Consider the following 17,581-nt stretch of genomic DNA (forward strand, 5'->3'; position numbering starts at 1 on the left):
GTCTGGGGACAGGGTGCCGGCTGCTCCGTGGTTGGGGTGTGGCGGCGGGCTGGGCGGAGCAGGGGCATGCAGGAAAGTCCACTGAGCACAGGAGGCTGCAGCTGGCCGTGGGGCGACCCACTCAGGGGGACAGGGAGCTCGGAACAGAGGGCGACAGGGGATGTGCTCGGCCGACTCCCCGGCGAGGCCCCGGCGCCGCCTGCACAGCCATCGCCGGACGGACCCCTCTGGCTTTGCCGCCACGGAGGCCACGTGATGGGCAGGAATTCCGCTGAGAAGCCGGGGTCGCCCTGCCCCGTCCCGGGACCTGGCGGGCGGGTGCTGGCCCGGCGTCAGGGAAGCAGCCAGCCGGCGTCTCCGGCTCTGTGTCCTGGGGTCTGAGGGTGGCTGAGGGCGGGGCTGTCACGGGTGGGCCCTGGGGATGTTGCAGGCGGAGCAAGGGCTGGCCGCCCGACGCCACAGGAGCCACAGCAACGGCCTGACTTTGGAGAAATGGAAGCAGCTTTGACCTGTAGACTAGAGGCCGATGCACGGAAATTGTGCGAGGGGCTCGGCCCCTGCCGCTGCGGCTTCGTCCGGAAGGTCGTCCGGTCTAGTTAGCATGTTGCACTTTTATTGTTGTAGATGGGCCGGCGAGGAGACAGAGAAGGGGCGGGCTCACATCTGCCTCCCGGTCCAGGGTCGGGGGAGGCTCAAACGGTTTCTGCATCAGATCTTCCCGGACATTGGCCCTCGTTCCCAAGCCGGGCTGCGGCCATGCGGTCCTGGTTCCATGCGGTCCGGGTTCCCTGGGCCGGGGCGGGGGGCGGGCAGTCAAGGCTTCACAGGGGCCCTCGTGGGCCTGGTGTCCCAGGGCTACCTCGGTCGGGTCCTGGGAGGAAAGGGTCAGTCCCGGCCCTGGCGTGGCGCGGCCTCCCATGGTCGGGCTCTGCTGCGCGCAGGCCGCCCGCTGTTCTCGGTCATCGTCCCGCCATCCGTCCGCGGTCGGCGCCCTGACTCGTGCTGAAGGGCTGGCTGCTAAGGGCTGGGGCGGCGTGTGCCGTCCGCTCGCACGTGCGGCCGGTGCGGCACCAGCAGCGGCACAGCTGGGATTCCTGCGGCAGCGAGGCGTCGCGCAGGGACCCGGTCCGTGGGAACAGACGCCAGCCTGTTGGTTCGCGGCTTCGAGACCAGGGATGAGCCCGGGCCGGGTTCTCGGAGGTTAGAGCGGCGGCCGGCGAGGCTTGGCGGGAGCGCGGAGGTGTGTGTTTTTAAATATTTTTATTGATGTCAGAGAGGAAGGGAGAGGGAGAGAAACATGCAGGATGAGGGAGAGTCATGGATCGGCTGCCTCCTGCACGCCCCCCACTGGGGATGGAGCCCACAACCTGGGCACGTGCCCTGACCGGGAATCGAACCTTGACCTCCTGGTTCATAGGTTGACACTCAACCCCCGAGCCACGCCGGCCGGGCTGGGGCCGGTTTTTAATGAGCCAAAGCGGGAGGGTGCGTCCCGGGCGTCTGTGGTCAGTGGTTTTGAATGGTTTGCGATGACACCAGGAGCTCGTGTCGGGAAAGTGCCCTTTTCCGTTGCGTCTTCCACCCCCACCAGCTCCCCCCGCAGGGCTCCGGGGACCCAGCTCCTAGCACGCGAACGTCTTGTTGTCTTGTTCCCAAAGGCACGGAAATGCAGTTTTACGTTATTTAATCTGTTGAATGTCACCCATGTGCCCCCATGCACTTTAGCGGGTGGATCCGTGGGTGTGGTTTGCACCCTGAGCCTCACAGCGGCGCTGACCCTGTCACGGAGCACGTGCGAGGCAGGCGCAGGAGAAGCCTCGCGGACTGTCTCAGCCACGCTGAAGAAGGTGTAGCTCTCATTTAAAAAAATATATATATATATTTCTATTGATTTCAGAGAGGATGGGAGAGGGAGAGGGAGAGAGAGATCAATGATGAGAGAATCATGGATCGGCTGCCTCCTGCACGCCCCACACTGGGGGTGGAGCCCACAACCGGGGCCTGTGCCCTGACCGGGAATCGAACCCAGGACCCTTCAGTCTGCAGGTGGCACCCTACCCACTGAGCCGCACCAGCCAGGGCTCGTTTTTTTAATAAAGGGCCCCGATGGGCTCGTTTTGCTGTCACGGCGTGCGGAGGCCGTCCTCCGGGCGCCGTAACGCCTGTCCTCTCTCGCAGGTGGCGATCATCGCGGGCAACTTCGAGCTGGCGGAGTACATCAGGAGCCACAAGGAGACGGACGTGGGTGCGTAGGGCGGGGCGCGGCTGGCGGGCGTGTGGCCAAGGTGGCGGCGTGGGCGGCCCCCAGTCCTCAGACGGGCTCTGAGTCCGCGTTTAGCGAAGCGCAGCAGAAAGCGTAGTAGCGAGGCCTCAGCCCTGTCCCGGGTGTGTGACCTCGCGGCACCTTGGGCTCAGGGAAACCCACGCGTTAGGGCCCACGCGTTAGGGAGGGAAATGGGCGAAGTGGCCACAAGGATGGGGCCGCTGTCCAGCTGCTGAGCCAGGCAACCATGAGGAGCCCAGACGGGTTCACTAGAAGATTCCGTCCCCTACCCGCCTCCACTAGACCAGCGGCTCCCAGCGTGGGGCCCACGCCCACGGGGGCCATGTGACTTCTAAGGGGGACAATTCGAGAATGAGTTATTACCAGTCAGGTTTTTGCATTTCTTCTGGTTCTAGGGGCCCCGTCTACAGAATATAACTCTATGTTGTGACATGTTTGTTCTCTGTTATATGTTTTGAAACTTTGCTATTTTTCCTATCCCTTCATATTATTGTTGCTATTTTTTAACAGTTTCTTAGTGATTTCTTCCCCAGGACTCCCACTGTCCTTCCGTTCTTTGATTTTTCTCCTTCGTGGACGCCATGTTCTTGGGAAGCTGGTTTGGACCCAGTTCATGGCTTTGTCGGCTTCCTCCACTGAATAGGGGTTTGCTTTTTGAATAAGAAGAATTATATGTCACGGGGGAGGGCATAGGATTTCAGAGAAGCTTAGGTGGGGCGTGGCCAGAAAAAGGCTGGGGACCACTGCCTCACACGGAGAGGCGGCGACTGGATGAGGCGAGATGGGCCGGGGGCACCCCCTCCGCCCTCCTCGGTGTCATCCCAGCATCGGTGCCTGCCCCCGCCGCCTGCTGACCCCTGCTCCCCTTTCAGTGCCCCTCGTGCCAACCAGGAGGACCGTCCCTAGGGCACCTCCTCCCTCCCGCTGCCCTGCCGGCGGCTGGGCCCCGCCTTGCATCCTGGAGGAGCCAGCTGGCCTGTGTCCCCCGGCCCCGGGCCTGCACAGGAGCCACAGTGGGGAGCAGGCCGCCTGGACCGGCAGCGGTGAGCGTCCGCCGATGGCTGGCACCATCCCATCGAGGGGGGGCGGGGGGCTCCCGGGGCCCCGAGCGGTAGCCGGTGCATCTGTGTCTCCCTGCCTGCGCCCCTCGCCCCGTGTTTGGTGTCGGGGAGGGCGAGGCCTCGGTCTGGCTGTCGAGTCTGTGCCGTGTGGTGTGGCTGGTCCCTGCCCTGCCTCTGGGAGCTGCCAGGCTGCAGAGCAAGTCGCTGCCCTTGCCCGGCCGTGCCCTGCGCTGCGCGTCGCCCCCCGAGGCTGCACGAGCCCCTCCTGGGAGCCGGGCCCGCGCCGTTGCTCCGAGTCCCAGCAGCACGAAGGGCAGCACCTCCGCGGGCGCGTTGCAGAGCCGGATGCGCGATGTCCGCACGGTGATTTAGCAAATGCAGTGGCTCAGAGTCCCCGCCGCCTCCCCGGCCCCAAAGCAGGACAGTCAGACACGGCGTCTGCCTCTGAGAACACGCTGCCGTCCGGCACCGGGATCCGCTCAGCTGGGCCCTCAGCATGGGGTTGGGGGGGTGGTCTCACCCACGACTGTGGCGATTGCTAGTGGCCCCGCGTGGATCCGGGGCCATCCTTCTTGTCCTTATTTAGCGCCCCCTTGAGTGGGGCGCCCCCCGTGGAGGGAGGCGGGGTGTGGCTTCCTTCCCTGGCCCTCGGAAAGGAGCTGAGAAGCGCCGGGGACTGTGGCCCCGGCCTCCAGCTCTGCAGGCCCCCAGCCCTCGCCAGCCCCCCTCGGAGCTAAGGACCAGCCTCTGGCCTGTCCCACTCGAGCTCCGCCTCCAACGCCGCCAAGCTGGGGTGGGGGGGACGACACACTGAGGCAGTTTAGAGCCCAGATGGGGCGGCTCCTGGCTCGTCTCTCCCATTTGGGGTGTAATTACCTGTCCTACCTGGGAGGCCGACACCCCTTTCCAAGCAGAGGGGTTCGGGCTGAGGACAGGAGTCATACCTGTTGGTGCGTGAACACCTTTTAGTTACCAGCGACACAGCTACAAGGACGGGTGATACCCCTTAGTTACTACCCGCCTTCCGACCAGTGACTCCCTGGAACTGTGAAGGGCCGTCCTCTGACAGAGGGGGCACCCCCAGGCGGCTGTGACCTCCAGGGGGTGTTTTATTTGCCGACGGGAGAAGGTGCTGGCCGAGCAGCGCTGTGAATACCCACGTCCATCCCCGCTTTGCTGTGGCTCCTGTTGCGGAGGTCCCCCCGAGCCAGGCTGAGGGGCGGCTGGGAGCCGGCGTCCCGCGCGGTCAGGGGATGTGAGCCGCGCTGCCGCGGATCAGCTCTGCCCGGGGATAACCTAGTTTCCTGGCCCCGTTGTTTTTGTTTGTGCCCGGCTCTCGGGGTGGCGCAGGCAGATGGGGGAGATGACATGGGCTGCTCCTCGTCAGCCGGGCGAGGTTGGTGTCCGCGCGTCTGTCCTTCCGCGCGTCTGTCCTTGCGGCTGCGCAGGGTTGGTGGTGGTGGTGGGGGGGGGGGGGGAGCGGTTTCCTCCCGGTGCGCTCCGTGAGCCGGGCGTGAGCCGGGCGCCTGATGAGCCCACGGAGGGCGCTTGGTTACTGTTGCTAGGTTTCGGGACCGAGCGCCCGGATAATTATGCTTTGGAGACGGGGCGATGGTGCGTGGAGGGGGTGGTGCGTTCACACGGATTTCTCAATGCAATGCCGGCGGGGGGGGGGGGGGGGATGCGTGTGCGTGCCTGTGTGTGTGCGTGTGTGTGTGAGTGTGTGCGTGCGTGTTTATGGGTGAGGAGGAAAGCCCACGCTGTGCTGAGGGCGATGTGTGTTTAAAGCCCGCTTGGCAGACAGACACGGCTGCGGGGAAGTGAAACAGCCGATCTGGGAGCAGCGCCCGTGTCCCCGGCATGGCGACCGTGAATGCGCTACTGACCGGGGAGGCGGACACTGGCTCCCTTTGTTCGCGGGGACAGCCCGCAGGTCCCGGGAGGGCCCCAGCCCTGAGCTGTGTGCTCTCAGCAGATCGGGCCGATCCGGTCGGCACCGCCCAGGCCCCTCTGTGTGCGCGGGGGGCGAACCTGCCCCGGGCACCCGGGCTGGGGTTCGGGCTGGAGTGAGGCGGGCACCGCGTCCCTCTCGTCCAGGTTCCCAGGGGCTGTTTTCAAAGCTAGAGCCCTGGCCGGTGTGGCTCAGTGGACAGACCATCCACCTGCCTTCGGTCCCAGGTTCAATTCTGGTCAAGGGCACGTACCTTGACCTGGTCGGGGCGTGTGCAGGAGGCAAGCAATCATGTGCTTCTCTCACATCGATGTTTCTCTCTGTCTCTCCCTCTCCCTTCCACTCTCTCTAAAAACCATGGAAAATATCCTCGGGTGAGGATTAAAAAACACACAGAAAGGCAAGTGGCAGAGGAGGGAGACGCGTGAGGCCCTGCAGATCCAGGGTGAGGGTGCGTCCCCCAGCGGAGCATGGGGCTCCCTTCCCACCCGCCCACTCCGTGCTGGTGGACTTGTTGGCGGCGGCCATTCCGACAGGCGTGGGTGACCCCTCGTTGTGGTTTCACTTGGCATGAGACGCTCCCGGTGATGGGCCTGGACCCGCCGTGGCTGGGTTCTGAGCATCCTTGGGGCTCACGGGAGTGTCCTCCAGGGCCAGAGTTGTGTCCTGCGTGGGTCTCAGCCATGTCTGCTCCCCGGTTCCCTGCACCCCGCCCTGTTTCTGGGGCATCCCTGTCCCTGTCCCAGCCCCCCCACCCCAGCCTGGACGCTTACTCTCCACGTCTCACTGGGGGGCGGGGGGGGAGGTCAGGCTCCTGCCTCTGCTCCCCCAGCGCCGGGGCCACTGACCAAGGGCCTCAGCGGGGTGTGGAAGGAGCAGAAGCTTATCCCCCTCGGCCGGCCGGGGGGCAGGAAGTCCAGGTCGGGGTGCCAGCAGGCCGGGTCTGGCGACGGCCCCTCCTGACTCACTTCTGCCCTCACGTGCGGAGACAGGGCCGGCCATTGCTGCTTCTTGCATTGGGGCCCACCCTCGTGACCTCCACGGGCCGCACCCCCAAATACTAACTCGGTGGGATTAGGGTTTTAATGGGAGAATTTAGGGGACGCCCTTGGTCTGTTGGGAGGACAGAAACCTTCCCCGAAGCCGCTGCTTCTCCTGGAGAACCCCGGTCACTGGGGGACCCCGCCCAGGGCACCTGTTGGGCCTCAGTTTCCCCTTCCGACAGCGAGGGGCCGGGGCGGACATCGGCCTGAGCTCCGATGGGCCTGCCCCGAGCTCGCTGGCACAGACGGAAGCAAGACAACCGGGAGCTGGCTTCTGTGTCCACTTCTTCTGCCTTTTGCTCCTGCTGCCGGACACTCCTGTCTTCCCCTCCCCCCTCCCCTCCTCACAACCCCCTTCCAATGTCAAACCCTGCAGATCGCGAGGCCCAGCGGGGTTGCCATAGCAACAGCTGGTCCTCACGTCCCAGGCCCGGTCCCTTGGAAGCAGCTCTTCACTCCACAGTCACAGGGACTCGAGGGCGGAGTGGATGCGGGGCGGGATCTCGGGGGGGGGGGTGGTTAGGGGGGAGGGGGGGCTGCTGGGAGCACAGGGTCAGAACAGGGCACCAGGCCTCCTCCCGGCGGTGTCTCTGTCATTTGGGGCGGAGCCTGCGGACGGGGCGGAACCCAGCAGGAGGGGGGTGTGTCTGGGGCTGGAAGTCCCTGGTCCAGGTGCGGGAGGATCTGGCCCAGCCCCGCCCTGTCCCCCCCCCTCGTGCCCCCCCCCCGGGGTTCAGACACCGTCTCCAGGTCACATGGCAGTCTGCATCGTGTGTGTGTGTGTGTGTGTGTGTGTGTGTGTGTGTCCAAATCGCCTCTTCTTTTAAAAATGTTTTTTTATTGATTTTACTTTATTATCTTTGTAACCTTCACCCGAGGATACTTTCCCATTGATTTTTAGAGAGAGTGGGAGAGAGAGGGAAAGACAGAGAGAAACACTGATGTGAGAGAGACACATCGATTGGTTGCCTCCTGCAGGCGCCCCGACCAGGGCCCGGGCCAGGGAGGAGCCTGCAACGCAGGTACATGCCCTAGACCGGAATCGAACCCGGGACCTTTCAGTCCACAGGCCGACGCTCGATCCACTGAGCCAAACTGGCCAGGGCTATTTTTATTGATTTCAGAGAGGAAGGGAGGAGAGATAGAAACATCAAGGATGAGAGAGAATTATGGATCAGCTGCCTCCTGCACGCCCCCCACTGGGAATGGAGCCCACAACCCAGGCATGTGCCCTGACCAGGAATCGAACTGTGACCTCCTGGTTCCTGGGTCCACCTCAGCCCCTGAGCCAGGCCGCCGGGCACCTCCCGCAGCCCCGGAGACTCCAAACCGCGTCTCTGCTGGGCCCTGGGAAGCAGCATTGGTGTGAGGGTCAGTGGCCGAGCCCTGGAGAACAGGACCCCGCCCCCCCCAGGTCCCCCGGTTTCACAGTGTGTGTGTCTGGGGGGCTCCCAGTGTCCAGGGCACCCGCAGAGGGTGCCCTTGGCTGGCCTAGCGTCCAGGGCCTCCGTGGCCCAGGCTAGGCCCACCTGTGTGCCCAGCGCCCGGGCAGGTGGCATCTGCTCCGGCCACAGGGACGTGGCCGAGTTCCTGGGGAGAGGCAGCACCCACAGAGTGCGCCAGAGCAGGCAGTGGGCCTTGGGCCACCTCCTGGCCCAAGGCCTCACTCATCTGGGGTCTGGCCCCCACAATCCTTTTGCTTTTCATCTCTGCTGGTGTGCCCCTGGAGCGTGGCGGCAGTCAGGGTTCTCCTGGGGCCCCGCTCAGGCCCCTCATCTAATGCGACACCCCCTCTCTCGGTGACTCCTGGGGAGCAGCCCTTGCCCTGCTCCCAGGCTGGGGGCCGGGGGAGGGGGTGCCCGCCTGAGCCAGGACCACGTGCAGTCGGCTTTCCCGCTCTGAGCTGCAGGGAGGGGAGGGGCGGGGCGTGGGAGAGGCCGGCTTCCTGCAGCTGCTTCTGGGAGGGGATTGCACAGGTGTTTGGTGGGGGGTTTTTTCTCACCAATTTTCATCTAAAAAACCTGCTTTCCACCAAATAAGGTTTTTGATGAGAATTTGATTGAAATCGTGAAATTTTGATTGGGGTCGGGTGTGGTGGGCCTGGGATTTCTGCTCCATCTGGAGGCAGGAGGGTCCGGCCCGCGTCTCAGCGGCTTTAATCTCTGCGAAGTAGGGCAGCAGGCATTTCCATGTTAATAACGTCCGCGGCCCTGAGCCCCCGGCCTCGCTGTGCTGTGAAGGCAGGAGTCTTTAGGCCCCTTTGAAAGGATGGTGGGGGTTGAACCCCGGGGCGGGAGTGGGCCTGCCTCTGTGTGAGGGGACGAGAGGCGCGGGGCGGGCTTGCCCTCCACTCCCGTGGTGGGTTCTCGAACCTGGGGCCTGATGGAAGCGCCCGGCAGTGTCTGTCCCTTGGACCTACAGAGCATGTCAGAGCTCCGCAAACGACGGCCCGCCGTGTAGCCAGAAGCTGAGGGCGGCTGACAGGTCCCCCTGGAGTTCCAGGGAGAGAGCGACCTCTGGGCCCCGCTCCGGGCTCCTGGGGTGAGGAGGCCTCTGAGTGAAGAGAAACCCTGGAATGACTCACACCGTTTTCTTTAGTGGCGTTCACCTTCCCCGCTAGAATATGCAGATGAGCTCCTTGAGGCTGGTTCAGTCATGACTTCGTCCCACGTGGCTGGCACATAGTAGGTGCTCATATTTGTCGGATGAATGAAGGAGAGGATGGGTGGATGGATGGATGGATGGGAGGTGCATGGATGGGTGGGGGGGTGTTTGGAGGGATGGAGGGAGGGACGGAAGGAGATGCTGTATGCCACGCCAGCACGGCCAGGGGTGAGCCTGAGGCGGGGAGGGGTCGGTGAAGGATGGAGAAGACAGACAAAAGAATGAACCTGGGGCTAGGGGGGACGTTGCTCTCAGATGGAGAGACAGTGCCACAGCCTGCAAGCCGAGTCTTTATCTTACAGCAGATCCCAGGAGGCAAAGTAAGGGCGTGGCCAAGATGTTTACAACGTTCTCGCGGGTTTCGAATCCACTCAATCACATGCCCCTGAACTCCATTAAGCTTTGTTTTGGCAGCACTTGCTGCACCTCCCGCAGCCCACATCACTCAGCCACCTGGGGCCACAGGTTCGGACCATGAGGTCAAGCTCACAGCCACAGCCTTTGGCTGTAATTGTGCTGGGACTTGCACGTGGCTTTGCCACGAGAGGACCGTGCCCTCTCATTAGTCCAGTGGTTCTCAACCTTCTGGCCCTTTAAATACAGCTCCTCATGTTGTGACCCAACCATAAGATTATTTTCGTTGCTACTTCATCACTGTCATGTTGCTGCTGTGATGAATCGTCATGTAAATATCTGATATGCAGGATGGTCTTAGGCCACCCCTGGGAAAGGGTCGTTCGACCGCCAAAGGGGTCGCGACCCACGGGTTGAGAACCGCTGCATTAGCCCGAGGCTTGAACCTGTCGGAACGCCGTGGCCGGTCTCCGCAATGCTGTTGATGGTTTAACCTGATACAGTTCGGCTAGAACACAGCTTCTTCCCAAAGCTATGATGAGAGAAAGGGGCGGAGCCCAAGGGCAGGATGCAGGCCCGAGGCGGACGCTCCACGGCCAGCGGCTCAGTCCGCTCCCTCGGCCTCTCCCCGAGCCCATGCGAGTGCGCGCCAGGGCCCCGTCCGGGTGGCAGCGGGGAGCACAGGACGGGCACCCAGGTTGCTCGAGCCTCAGCTGTCGCCGTCTCCTGGGTGACTCGCTGGGATTCGTGTCCACATCTTGGGGTGCCTTTTCTTCCCTTCCCTTCCCCACTAACAAGGGCCTTTGGGCTTTAAATAATTCGCTCTTCACAGACGTGTTTATTCATCCTTTACTGGCGTTTCTTAGAGGAGAGGCGACATGCGGTCTTCCTGGAAATCGCGCAGAGCAGTCGGGACTTGTAGGTACAGAGAACGCCGCCCCCCTCCCTTCCCGGGAGACCCCGCCGGGTGGAGCAGCCCCCACCCCCACAAATTCATGTTTACCCGTCCGACCGACCGTGACCTTATTAGGAGCTGAGCTCGCTGCAGATTTAATTAGTTCAGTTAAAATTAGCCGCACTGGGTGGGGGTGGGCCCTCAGCCCATCTGCGGCGTCTGTGTGAGGCCGGAGCCGCCACAGAGACCCCAGGCACCTGGGCCGGGGCTGGGGCGCGGAGGAGGCAGCCGTGGGAGGGATGCGGCCAGCAGCCAAGGGACCGTGGAGCCCCTGGAGCTGGGAGAGGCGGGAAGGACCCTCCCCGGAGCCCCCGGAGGGAGCACGACCTGGACAGGGCTCTTCTGGTCCGGACTGTGAGGGTCCGTCCCCGCGACCCGGGGCCCCCGGCGTGTGGGCGTTCGTCCTGAGCCCCAGGACAGCAATTCAGAGGTCACACCCATGGAAGGTCACCCCCTCCATCACCTGGGAGCGGACGCCTGCCCAGAGGTCACCCACACGGCCACACTCGGGTGGGCAGGGGCCCCCCTGGATTCTCAGTTCACTGGGCTCATCTCTTCGTCACTGAGATCCCATTTCTTCCGGGAGCAGGTCCCCCCCCACCGGCCTCCGGCCTCTGGGTGCCATCTTGGTGGGTGATTCGGGGCCTCTCCATGTCCTGGGGGCCAGGACAGCGTCCTCCTGGGCGCCCATCGGCTGCAGGCCCGCGTCTCGGCCGCCACGGCCATCCCCCTTCATGGGGGGGCTGACCAGCACAACCGGGGAGCGCACAGGGACGCGGGAGAAATGTCCGGCTGATGGGAGGCCGGGAAGGGGCCGGGTGCCCAGTGGGTGCCGGGGGCCCTGCAGAGTGTGGGCCTGCCCGCCCCCTCCCTCCGGGTGCACACAGGCAAATTCCCACATGGTAGTCTTGCTTTTTTGTTCTTTTAAAATATAATTTTATTGGTTTTGTGAGAGAGGGGGATGGAGAAGTAGGAACATTGCTGAGAGGAACACCATCGATCGGCTGCCTCCTGAACGCCCCCCACAGGGGATCGAGCCTGCAACCTGGGCACATGTCCCGACCGGGAGTCGAACCGTGACCCCCTGGTTCCTGGGTTGATGCTCAGCCACGGGCTGGCCTTGTTCCTTGGTTGGAACACACACTCTTGACTTCTCTCTCCGGAAAGGAATCATTTCACGTAAGAGAAAATGTGGTTGTCCTCGCCCGGCCGACCCCCTGAAACGGGAAAACCCACTATGGTTTCCGGTGGAGCCGGCCGGCCCGGCGGGAACTCTGAGCAGCTCGTTTGATTCCAGGGTGCGCCTGCTGGCCCCGTTAGGAAAATGGGGCGCCGGTGGGTTATTTAAGCAGAGTCTGAAGGAGTCGAGCTGCTGCTGCTGGAAGGTTCTCTCCATCCAGAGACGGGCAGATCAATGGCAGTGTGCGGGCGGGCACGCCGTGGGCACGGGGTGCAGACAGCTATGGCACCGCACCAGTGGGGGCCCTCCCAGGGAGGCCGAGGGGTCGGGGAGGGCTCGCTAAGGCCGCCTCATCGCGTCCGGGGGAGGAAGACAAAGGTGGTACGGCCGCCCGATGTTTCTGGGCTGTCTGAGTCCTGACCTCCAGTCCCCTGCCCCCCCCCCCCCCGCGTGGCCTCTTGTGTCACGGGAGCCGTGTGCCAACGTGGCCGGGCCAAGGAGGCCCCTTGAGCTTCTCCACTGGGGGGGGCACTGTCCTGGGGGCTGTCCTGGCTCCCCACTCCCGGCCTTGGGGTTGGGTTCTCCCTGGATTGGGGGTGTTCCTGGAGGTGGCAACTAATAAAAACTGCGCTGCCAGCCAGGCCCTGGAAGGAATTCATTTGAAGGTGAAATCGGTCACCACGGCTTAATTAGTTCCCAGAGCCGCGTCTCCGGATCTGCTAACGAGGCGGTGGCTGGCGCGGGAGCGCATGCTCCCGGCGTCCTGGTCCTGGCACCTGCCCAGGTTTCCACGGTGAACACCGAGACCAGAGGGGGTGGGGGCATTGCGCGCACCTGTCCGTGCGTCCAGCCCCCGGGGCTGCGGGGAAGGGGTGAAGGGTGGCTTCTCGGGTGGAAGAGGCCTCCTCTGTGTCTGTGACCCCCTCCCTGCCGGGCTGCGAGGACGCCCACGGTGCTGGGAGCGTCGGCCCCGCTTCTCGGCTTGCATGGTCAGTGGTCACGCACACCCAGGCCCCTGCTCCCGCCTCTGGCTGCTCCAACCCCTCACCTCCACCCCAGGCCCCCCTGCTGCCCCTGTGCATGGAGATAGGAGCTCGCTGCCAGATAGCGTGTTGTGTGTGTGTGCACACGTGCGTGTGTGCGCGCGTGTGCAGGTGTGTGATGGGGGCCCTTCCTAGCTTAATGTATGTTTCTGTGCCCATGACTTTCACCACCGTGAATAGCTGAGCAGCTCATGTCAGACAAATGCGACCCTCCTTCTGATGATCGTACCAAACCCGGCCCGGCCGGCGGGGCTCAGTAGTTGAGCGTCGACCTATGAACCAGGGGGTCACGGTTCGATTCCCGGTCAGGGCACAGGCCCGGGTTGTGGGCTCGGTCCCCAGTGTGGGGCACGCAGGAGGCAGCCGGTCCATGATTCTTTCTCATCATGAATGTTTCTCTCTCCCTCCCTCTCCCTTCCTCTCTGACATCAATAAAAATATATTTAAAAAAATAATAACAAACCCTGGATAAGATGTAAAAATAGCAACAATAACTGCTTAAAGGCACAAGGCAGACAGCTGTAGGGTGGGACCCTCTCCAGGAAGAGAGCGAGAGCGCCCCCCTTCCCCCTGTGCCGGGTTCCACAGGCCCCGCCTCCGCGCCCTGCGCCCCGTGGACAGGCCTGGACGAGGCTCGCAGTAGACACCCCAGCTCTGCTCACAGAGGCCCCCGCATCGCTGCCGAGACGCCTTTTAGATGGCGTGTTATTTATAAAGCGTGATTCATTGAGCAGTTACTGTGCGGTGGGGACGCGCTGCCGACTAATACTTAAACAGCCGCGAGGTGGGCGCGGGCGGGAGGATCCAGGTCTGGCGCCCTCCCGGGACCTGCCTGCGCTCCGGGCAGGGCCCCCCTTGCTCACCATCTCCGAGGCCTTCGGTTCAGTTCTGGAAGGTTCAGCAGGTGTGGCCGGGCCCCTGCGACCCTCTGGCGCTCTGCTGCTTCCTTCCGGTTCCCGTGGGCTCTGGCTGAGAGAGGCTAGCGCCGTCCCGGGATTTGTGCTGAGACGGACACTGCCTGGGCCTCCCCGCATCTCCACCGTCCACCGTCCACCGGAGCAGCTGCAGGAGGAGGCGCGGCCTCGGCCTCCGCCATCTGGGACGCCAGGGTCCCCGCCCACCCTGCCCGTGCCCAGCCTTGTGCGCCAGGGCAGCCGGGGTCTCAGTGGCAGTAGGGCCCACTCCGCTCTGTGTTGTTTTCTTTAATTTTATTTATTATTATTAATTTTTTATCTCCACCCAAGGACATTTTCTCATTGATTTTTTTATAGAGGGTGGAAGGGAGAGGGAGAGACAGAGAAACATCGATGTGAGAGAGACACAGCGATTGGTGGCCTCCCGGGGCCGTGGAGGAGCCTGCAGCCGGGGACGTGCCCTTGACCGGAATCGAACCCGGGACCCTTTGGTCTGCAGGCCGACGCTCTGTCCACTGAGCCACACCAGCCAGGGCCGCTCTGTCTTGTTTTTTTTTTTTTTTTTTTTTTTTTTTTTTTATTTTTTTTTAATTAAATCTTTATTGTTCAGATTATTACATTTGTTTTTTTTTTCCCCCCATAACTCCCCTCCTCCCAGTTCCCGCCCCACCCTCCGCCCTCACTCCCCACCCACTGTCCTCATCCATAGGTGCACGATTTTTGTCCAGTCTCTTCCCACATCTCCCACACCCCTTTCCCCCCCAAGAATAGTCAGTCCATTCCCTTTCTATGTCCCTGATTCTATTATAATCAACAGTTCATTCTGTTCATCAGATTATTTATTCACTTGATTCTTAGATTCACTTGTTGATAGATGCATATTTGTTGTTCATAATTTGTATCTTTACCTTTTTCTTCCTCTTCCTCTTCTTAAAGGATACCTTTCAGCATTTCATATAATCCTGGTTTGGTGGTGATGAACTCCTTTAGCTTTTCCTTATCTGTGAAGCTCTTTATCTGACCTTCAATTCTGAATGATAGCTTTGCTGGATAAAGTAATCTTGGTTGTAGGTTCTTGGTATTCATCACTTTGAATATTTCTTGCCACTCCCTTCTGGCCTGCAAAGTTTCTGTTGAGAAATCAGCTGACAGTCGTATGGGTATTCCCTTGTAGGTAACTGAGTTTCTTTCTCTTGCTGTTTTTAAGATTCTCTCTTTATCTTTTGCTCTTGGCATTTTAATTATGATGTGTCTTGGTGTGGTCCTCTTTGGATTCCTTTTGTTTGGGGTTCTCCGCGCTTCTTGGACCTGTAAGTCCATTTCTTTCACCAGGTGGGGGAAGTTTTCTGTCATTATTTCTTCAAATAGGTTTTCAATATCTTGCTCTCTCTCATCTTCTGGCACCCCTATAATTCTGATGTTGGTACGCTTGAAGCTGTCCCAGAGGCTCCTTACACTATCCTCGCATTTTTGGATTCTTTTTTCATTTTGCTTTTCCGGTTGGATGTTTTTTGCTTCCTCGCATTTCAAATCATTGACTTGATTCTTGCGCTCCTCTGGTCTGCTGTCGGGCGTCTGTATAATATTCGTTATTTCAGTCTGTGTGTGCTTAATTTCTAGTTGGTTCCCCAATATAAGATCGAGGGTCTTATTAGTTTTCGTGTAGATCTCATTAAGTTTATCGGCAGCTTCTAAACAGTTCTTGAGAGACCTTAAAAGTGTGGTTCTGAACTCTATTTCTTCCATTGACAATTTTGTCCTGTTTCTTTGTCTCCGCATTTTGTTATGCTTCCTTGGTGCACCCCCTAGTGGTCTTTGTTCGCAGTCTTATAGTTAAACCTTGATTGTTGTAGCTAATCCCAGGGAGGGTTTGACCTCCAGGCCAAGTGGCTATGAGAATCAGCTGTGTCAGCAGTGAGAGAACTTCTGTCCTCTAGGGAGGTGCTAATCTAGCCTTTGCCTGAGGCTATCCAGTAAATGCCTCTGTGCAGGGCTTGGGTAGGGCGGGTCGCACAGGATCAACAGGGTGGGCCGGAGAGAGCAGTTATGGCGGCTCTCAGTCCTGTCCCCAGGGGCTCTGCCTCTCTGAGTCCCAGCACCCGCTGCAAAGCTCGGAGAGAAAGCTGCACTCGCTCTGACCGAAGCCAGACAGTCCCGCTTCTCCCGTTTGAGTCTGGGTCCCTAAAGACTCGCCCGGATCTGGTGCTCAGAGTCTGCGACTCCCTCCCGATTGAAAACAACAACCGCGCCCTCCGCCGCCAGCCCGCTCCGCGCACTCCGCACCTCAGAATTTGACTTCAGCACTGCGCCTCCTCTGAGTGTCCGTATGCGTTTCTCTTTCCTCCTAGTTGTAGGACTTCCACTCAGCCAGCGTTCCTGTGGTTCTGGGTGATGTCCCTTCCGTTTTTTGGTTTCACTTTTGAAGTAGTTGTTCAAAGCAGCAAACTCCGGCGTTAACCTATGCCGCCATCTTGGTTCTCCCGCTCTGTCTTGTTGATGCAGGAAAGGAAGGTCCGAAGGCTGTGGGGGTGGGGGTCCCCGGTGCCCAGGCCTGGGAACGGGGGGGCCAGCCTGGGGTCCCGCCACTCACAGCTGCTCCGTGGAGCCGGCCCCAGCCAGCCGTGAGGTGCCGGGCCAGCAGGGAGGTGTGGTCTCCGCGAGCCGGCAGGTCCCTGGGCAGCAGCGGGGAGGTGTGAGGGGGCAGTAAAGGGGCGGAGAAGTGAGGGGGCTTTGGGTGCCGGGGACCAGCCTGCCGTGCCCCGAATAGCACCCCGCACCCCGCGCACTCAAAGCCGGGGCTCACCCGTCTCTCTTCGCTGGTTCGTTCACTCATCCGTTCATTCGCCCAGCGCTGTAGGGAGCACCTCCGGGTGGCAGGGCGGCGAGGGGGGGGGGCGCTGCTGGGCCTCCCATGGCCTCAAGCAGCGAGACGTCTCCTGAGCCCAGGAAATGCGCCACAGCCCGACGGCAGCCAGGGAGCCCTGAGAGGGGCCTGTCCCGTGACTGGCTAGCCAGGCAGACTTCCTGGAGGAGGCGACATGGCAAGGATCCTGGACATGCGTCCGAGGCACCTGGGAGGGCTTATTGTGGACACGGAGCCGGGGTGGCGGGCCGGGGGAGGTCACCTCGCTGCGCTTATGGACGGTTTAAAGTTAACCTGTGCATTTAGCGACTGCTGACACCGACACGGTGCAGGCACTCTTTCCACATCGAGTGACGTGACCCTCCCGACCTCTGGTGAGGCGGCACCGTTCAGTCCCAGTTGGGCAGATGAGGAAACGGAAGCACGGAGATGCCGTGGCCACGGGGCCACGGGGCCACAGGGAGGTGCCGTGGCCACAGGGCCGGGAGGGGCCGGGACTTGACCTGGAAGTTCAACGCGCCCCCCCCTTGTGCTTCAAACACAACTCAGGTGACCCCACCACCAACGCTGGGAATGAGCTGGGTTATTCCCATTTTCCAGATGGGGAAACTGAGGGCCAGGGTGCCTGACCCACCGACGGCCACCGCGGGAGTGAGACAGAGCCAGCCCGGGTCTGCTGGGCTCCCATGTCTGATTCTCTCCCCACGTCCTTGCCCCCCCTTACCCCCCGCCCCAGGACCAGAGCCGGGGTGGGGACCTTTCATCATGGGCCCACCAGACCCTCTGAGGTGCCCGGCACCTGGCGCTCCCTCCCCACCAGGACCGGGTCCTGAAACGTTCTGTTGTGGGAAGAGCCTTTTTTGTACAAGAGATGGAATTATTTTCAGCCTGTTGTCAGGCAGCTGTCAAAAGACGCAGCAAATAAAGGGCTGAGCGCGTGAGGGCTGGGGGGGGGGGGGGGGCAGAGCGCCAGCCGCACGGATCCTGGGGGCTGGGAGCGCATGGCTTACACATTTTTTATTTTTATTGCTCATTTGTGTGTTTATTATTCCTTGTTTCTTACCAAGGGGCTGGCACTGGGGTTGGGCACGGGGGTTGCGGTGGTGGCTGAAGGGCAGGCCTGGAGGCTGACCATGTGGGGTGACTGGGGGTGACCCTCTTCCTTCCTGGAGTTCCTCACTGGGGGCCTCCAGCTCATTTTCCTCCTGGGGTTCGGCCTTTGGAACAGCCCCTGGGGAGGGTGGGCAGGAGACGTGGGTGAGTGTCAGG

General features: G+C 61.5%; 2 protein-coding genes across 8 annotated transcripts in view; both read left to right on the forward strand.

The window, feature by feature from the left end:
* Positions 1-17,581, forward strand: part of LOC132241819 (tumor necrosis factor receptor superfamily member 6-like) — a 215,580-nt gene that overhangs the window by 104,911 nt on the left and 93,088 nt on the right. The window lies entirely within an intron of this gene.
* SHANK2 (SH3 and multiple ankyrin repeat domains 2) overlaps positions 1-17,581 on the forward strand; it is a 178,489-nt gene that overhangs the window by 30,607 nt on the left and 130,301 nt on the right. For 5 of the 7 annotated variants that reach the window (XM_059710659.1, XM_059710660.1, XM_059710662.1 and 2 more), the window contains exons 10-11: positions 2,179-2,245; positions 3,157-3,327. In XM_059710659.1, coding sequence (XP_059566642.1) covers positions 2,179-2,245; positions 3,157-3,327 — 238 coding nt within the window. The remainder of the gene's footprint in view (positions 1-2,178; positions 2,246-3,156; positions 3,328-17,581) is intronic. The other 2 variants (XM_059710664.1, XM_059710665.1) reach the window with 1 other exon arrangement.

The sequence above is a fragment of the Myotis daubentonii genome, chromosome 9 (genome assembly GCF_963259705.1).
Source record: "Myotis daubentonii chromosome 9, mMyoDau2.1, whole genome shotgun sequence".
Lineage (NCBI taxonomy): Eukaryota > Metazoa > Chordata > Mammalia > Chiroptera > Vespertilionidae > Myotis > Myotis daubentonii.